The sequence below is a fragment of the Mesitornis unicolor genome, unplaced genomic scaffold (assembly GCF_000695765.1).
Source record: "Mesitornis unicolor isolate BGI_N332 unplaced genomic scaffold, ASM69576v1 scaffold37626, whole genome shotgun sequence".
Classification (NCBI taxonomy): Eukaryota; Metazoa; Chordata; class Aves; order Mesitornithiformes; family Mesitornithidae; genus Mesitornis; species Mesitornis unicolor.
The window spans coordinates 15,530-22,009 of record NW_010189561.1 but is presented as its reverse complement, the minus strand read 5'-3'; the positions used below and the strand labels follow the sequence as shown (position 1 = coordinate 22,009).

The 6,480-nt window shown below is 40.5% G+C and overlaps 1 protein-coding gene across 1 annotated transcript; it reads right to left on the bottom strand.

Annotated features, from left to right (window-relative positions):
- Window positions 1–520: 520 nt before the first annotated feature.
- Window positions 521–4,875, bottom strand: LOC104541954 (cytoplasmic FMR1-interacting protein 1-like). The gene is made up of 5 exons (XM_010186123.1): window positions 4,759–4,875; window positions 4,493–4,582; window positions 3,030–3,107; window positions 1,975–2,076; window positions 521–706 (listed from the first exon to the last, which is right to left on the bottom strand). Exons 1-5 carry the CDS (start codon window positions 4,873–4,875, stop codon window positions 521–523), a joined length of 573 nt encoding a protein of 190 aa, XP_010184425.1.
- Between the last annotated feature and the right edge of the window lie 1,605 nt (window positions 4,876–6,480).

Here is a 6,480-nt window from a genome sequence, read left to right as displayed (position 1 = left end):
CAAAAGCAACCCGACACCACCTGGCAGCCCAACCACAAAACTCAGCCACTGATATTCCACCCTTCTCCCTGCTACACCTGCAGTCACAACAATCTTGAATGGCACAGCTGAAAAGTCTTAAGAAAACTGTAACAATTCTCAGCTACAAATGTCAAAAGCATTGCCAAAAAGAGGTGTAGTACAAACAATCAGAAAGCCGTTTTCCTCTCAAACCTAAAAGGAAAAGCTTTACTAAGCAAAGTACATTCATTATATTTAGTGCACACCAGGACAGAAGCATTTGACAGCCTGGCATGAAAAGGCAGAAGAACCTTTTGCAGCTGGAAGAACAGCATAAGGAAAATAGATTTACTCAACTACTTCAGTGCAGTCAATGCATCCCTAGTTTCAAGGTAATCTGTCCCACACACCAAGGGACTACTTTTGAAGGGGAACCTGTCAGAAAAAGGGCAACTGCTGCCATCTCGCGGGAGGCCTGTATCCTGGCTGCAGAAACCCAAGGCCTGTTGCCCCCCGCCACTTACCGCTTGTAGGCTGAATGGTCATTCTTCACGCTACACTTCATATTTTTCAGCTCATCCAGTACCGCAAACATGTTGATGAATTTGCCCAGCGTGATCAGATAAGCTTCAGACACAAAGTCTTTCCTCCTTTCCGCGTGGCACAAGCGTCTCACCTCCCCACAGAATCGTTCAATTGCATTTCTCTAATGGGGGGGAAAAATGAAAGGAGTAAAAGCCATGAAGTTTCCAGGGAAAAAAGGGTTCAGCGCACAACTGGAACTGGTCTAATGAAAAGCACCACTGAAGCAGAAAAATGCTTAAAGCATGCCAGGCTAACAAGGCATCAGCACAGACTTTTCCAGCTCCACCTCTGTGTATTTGCTGTGTGCTACAAGCATCACTGGTGCTTTCAGCCACAGAGTTTGCCTGGCACAAGGGGCACAAAGGTTCCTCTTTGCAGACTGAAGTCATAAAAGTTTTAAATCCTTTTGAAACAACTGATTTCACTTTCTTTAGTAAGAAAGTGCATATGCATTAAAAGGCAAATTACAGGTATATTCTCTTAAAACAACAAGAACTCCGCAGCACACTGATTAACAGCAGTACATGCTAACTTGCAAAATCATCCTGCCATGTGTTAATTCGAGGGCTTATTTCCAACCGCACATCAGGGCCATTTGATATGGAGATTGCAACTACAAAAAAAGACAGCAATTTCAGATGTAGAGGAATCTGTTCTGAGTTTAGAGCAGTAATCTTGAACAAAAGGAGACTGTTCATAGTCTGTAAGATTCACCAGTTGCGGAAGATGACAGGAAATATTACATTTCATTCAGACTCCTCTTCCTGTGTGCTCCAGGGCTCAAGTGCTCAAGCTGCTCTGGCTATCTCCAAATAATGCCTGGAAACATCCTCAGTCCATTGAACCAAAGGGCAGGCTGCCAGCACGGAAGAAGGCGGCAAGACAGAGGGCTATTCTCCAGTGCTGGCATAGCTGGGGCGGCTGGCAGGTCACAACAACTGGGTCAGCTTGCCCCAATTAGGGATTTCTGTAGCTAAGCTGCACCTGCTGCTCTGGTGTCCAGACTCGTGGATCCCTCACTCGCCAGCAAATAGTTTCTGTGCTGAGATGCTTTTATGTATATATTTGAAACATTATATTTCTCTTTTTTTTTTTTTCCCTTTCTCAAGTGCTGGAACTGTCCCCATGTGCTATGAGGGACCATATGTAATTACCTTCAATTTTATGCTGGAAGTCTTAATGGAGATTGTCTGAGGTTTTTAAGATAGGCATTAGAAATTCTGCCCTTCTGAGAGACAATATGGTTTTTTGGTTTTGTTTTAGTTGTTTGGTTTTTTTTTCCTAAGTATGATGACTAGGTTCAGTATCTGACCATATGATATTAAGCATACAAAATGGGAATATAAAAAATACAAGCCTACTAGTACATTTTGTTTCCATTCCTTTTACCTGAAAATACATAAAATTCATCAGTTTTGTGACTTCTGGCTCCAGAACTTCCACAGTTTTCTCATAAATTTCTACTCTGTTAGGCTGCTCATTGCACTTGACCTGAAAAAAATAAAAGACATAATTACACTTGGAACTTTTCTTGATAAAGCCTCAGAAACTAAGATGCTCACTGACACCTTGAGAAATTGTATTATCAGCCTAGAGAGACAAACTGAAGGCACAAACTGCCAGTTTTGGTAATTTTATGTTCATCTTCTAAGATTAACAGTGTGTGTTTAAAAAAAAATAATTCCAAAGTTTTTCTCTCTATTACCTTACAGCAAATAATTTACTTTTCAAACACCTCTGTATGGCTAGAAGAATATTCTTCTCACTTGCTGAAAGTCATGCACTAAAATAAGGCCAGAACCAGAAATTAAAACAGATTACTTGTTTTCCACTCCATTTAAACCAGAGTATAAGCCTCCCTTGCATTTCAGTACAAAAATAATTGCCTTGCAAACTCCTTATAAAGCAGGCAGGTGTCAGCTCACGGTTGTAATTTTGTTCAGTTTCCTGATGTATCTGAATATTCTTCCCATCCCACCCCTGTACAACCATTCCCAGACACTTCAGGCAGTCTGTGGACTTATCACCTACTCATAGGGTTTTAATTTGCACACAGATGAACAAAACACTGTGCAGCTCTGATGTTCAGAAAATTACTACCTAGGGGGTCTAGATATTTAAATGTTTAATCTGAATTGTAATTATTACATGCTATGCCACCTGTTAAACATGTTATGAACTTAAGTATCCATTCTCTGGAATCAAATTAATTAATTTTTTACCACAAACGGATCTGACAATCAAAGATTTAGAGCACATTATGTTTGAACCAATTAGTAAGATAAACCCACAAGGTATTGCTATAGCTCCATTATTAAAAAAGAAAAAAAAAAAAAAAGAAACCAACTGGTCCCCAAGTGCTAAAAAGCTCCATCCATGCAACTCCACACCGAAACAAGACAGAAGTTCACATGATGCATGACAGTTTAATTTCCATCCTTTACCTGAGGTATGGCTCTTGAGCAGCTTCTCCATGTGTATAACATGACTGCATATTCCTGACCCTCTTCTAGCATTTCATTCTGTAAAACACTCAGCATAATTAGGCATTGCAATACAAAAGGGTTAAATTCACTTGTCTTCCGTCATTCCAAAAACCTTGTCCAAACAAATCTATTTCTCTTATCAGAATGTGTATGTACAAACGCAAATATATTGCAAGCTGAATGATACATCATACAGCATGTAAAACAGTATTACCATAATTCATAGGCTCAGCTGGCATATTGCATGTATTAGAGCTGACAGCTGACCAGCTACTGGTGTCCAGCTTGGCTATAATCCAACAACTAAGAAAAAAAAATTTGATTATTCTCAGTCATCTGTTTTAGCACCCAACCTAATTCCGAGAAAATTTGCATCATCATCTTCATACCACGTAAGCCAAAAAACACCTACCAGATCACTAATCAACAACTGCAGCAATTATGCCTATCTAGAAACAAAAATTACCATCTCCACAGATCAGATTGGTTTTTGTGTTGTTCTTTCTTCCCAAAAGTAAAGACACTGTGATCTTTAAATACAAATGATACTCTGAAGGGGGCTGTGTGTTTGTTTTTAAATTCAGGCACTGAAGGTGGAATGATCAAGGATGAAAGAGTCAACACATGCAGAGCAATATCCTTCTTCACATCTCAAAGGAGAGGGGCTACAACATCTAAACAATCAAAACAGGTTAAGGAGTTGCCAGATAATTTTAAGAGTAGATTGGCATAAGTTTACATAATTTTTAGTAGCACGTAATCAGGTGCTTAACCTGTCCATTCCACTGTTTGTGAATTGGCTTCTAAAATTACAGGACATATTATTCCTCATTTTCCAAGAGTGCCATGGAACAACTACAAGTTCAGTACAGAGCAGCGTTTGAAGCCTACAAGTTTCTTTGTATTCCAAAACAGCAACACTGTCGGCAGAGATGGATGGAGTTACTAGTGTGAAGTCTTACATTGTGGAACTGTTAAAAGCCACACAAAAGCATTCCAATAAGCCACTAACATACACACTCCACAGTGAGGAAGCCAACAAAAACCCTTCAACACCACTAAACTGACAAAGACGTACTGAAAATTTGGGAAGACGGAAGGAAATTTTTGACTCAAGTTACAGCAGCTACCTGTCAACACAACCAACTCATCTCAGAATACTGGACAAATGCACAATGAAAGCAAGAAACTTTTGAGCAACACTGGTTGATCAAGAAGACCGACCATTTTAAAATTATCAAGAAGTACATATAAGAAAAAGGAAAAGCCACACACTTTTCATCTCACTGCCTCCTGGATGTGTTTTAGGTACTGGTTTGTGGTTTTCTGTGACCACAATTCTTACAAAGAAATGCAAGAAGATATGCTTCTCTCCTTTTATTCCAAGCTAACACAAAGTATGTATCTGAACATCTACTTACCATGCTTGAATGGACTGTAGCTTGCTCAATGTATCTTGCAATGCCAGTGACAAATGCATTTCTGTCTTCAAAATTAGTGTTGAAGTTTGGCTGCAGAAAAAGCAAAATGCAGAAAGTAACCCTTGACAGGGGAAAGAATTTTTATATATATTGCAAAGATAAGCACACATTGGCTTTATTTTGTTTTGTTTTTTTAAAGCATGTACTGTTTTTCTTAACAGCAATGGGAAATGAAAAAACCTCTTTCTCCTATAATGACAACACACCTGGTAAAGCAGAGATGATGGCGGGGGTTCAATACACGGTTGCTGATCTGGCAATGGTAATTCTTCCAAGAGGTCCACATTGGACAAGGCATCCTCCAGTGTTACTTGAGCAGTCATTTTGCACCTGGATAAAAAATACATACACGCATACAGATATGTATACACACAATTTTTAATATGTCATTATATACACAGAAAACAAACGAGTAATACAAAGAGTAGGAAACTATTTCTGTTGTGGGAAATGTGCAACTTCCCTTCAACCATAACGGAAGGGAAACAGTCAAACTGAAACCCAGCTGGTTTTAGCACACAAGTTTAAAAAAGACTTTCAGGACTAACATCCTCACTTTTATGAGTTGAGAAATTTCTCTTCCCCCATGGCTGCACACCAGAAATATACAAAAAATAGAGGAAATTATGACCTCTAATGCACAGTAAAGGGAGGAAGACTAACTACATAACCTTCTCTGGTTTAATTAGAAGGAAAGGTATTCCATGGTCTGCTTCAGTTACAATAAGCACAGAAAAATCCTGTACCAAGGGTCACCCGTGCCACATGCAGCACAGGAGTGAGCAGATCTCGCCACAGCTTTGCCGAAAGCTCACCACAAGAGAGACAGGACGGGCTGGCCACCCCACCACTCAGTGCGCTCTAATGGCTGGGCAGAAAAACCTCACTTTCTCTTACCTAATTATGGTCCTGGGGAAAGCCCCACAGAAGCAGCATCTTTACCTCCAAGGAAGGGCTCAGCTGACAAAAAAAAAACAACCCAAAACCCAAAGCAAAGGGAAGGAAGCAGTCAGAAGTGAGTGACTTATCTACCTTCAGAGGCCAACCCTGAGTCCCAACCCATTGCTGCAAAGCTAACACACCACGTAAAGAGAGAGCTTGCTGACAACTTTAAACAACCACCATCAGAAAGGTCCATGGGCCTTTCACCTCTTGAAACCCCTGGCCAAACCTTGCTTCAAGCCTGAGCATATGGCTTTTCATTAATATAAACAAATAAATAAACACTCATATTATGCAATATGTGATCTCTGCCGAAAAACGAGAAAGGACCGGACTGGCAGGAGTGCTGGCTGGTAGACCTGTGCCAGGACACTTGCCCAACACCTGCCTACACCCAGCTCAAACTCCTTCCCAAGAACCACAGTTATTTTTGAATTAGACATTAGCAAAACCCGCAGCCTCCTCCCTTCAATAAATAAACAAATGCCAAAAGAAATGCACATCTGGGCAAAAGTCCTGTAAGGAGGTCAGACTCGCAACACTTTTACCCTAAAGGAAACAGAACAGAGTTGCTAAGCAAACAGGGCATTTCAAATAAACAGTATTTTAATTTTCAGTCTGAGTATCTCTAGATCAAGCTTTAGCTAAAAAAGAAAATAACAGATTACTTAAGGTATTTAACTGAGGCTCCTTCCAACTTAAAACTTTTCCTCTTAGCTTATCTATCAAAGCAGAAACTCCTGGCTGAGCAGCTGTCCCAGGATGTGCTCTCAGTTGGGACCGATGGGCCCACAACCCTCTCCCCCACTGTACTGCAGGACAAACTGCCTCGAAGTGCTAGCTCCAAGAAAGCACAACAGGGAAATGGTACAAAAACCTGCTCCATCGGTGCTCCAAAAACCACAGCCAAAACAGCTGCTACACCCCCCAAAAAAGCTGCTCTTAGCCATGTAAAGGGGAGCCGTCATTGAAATAAGCAAGAAAAG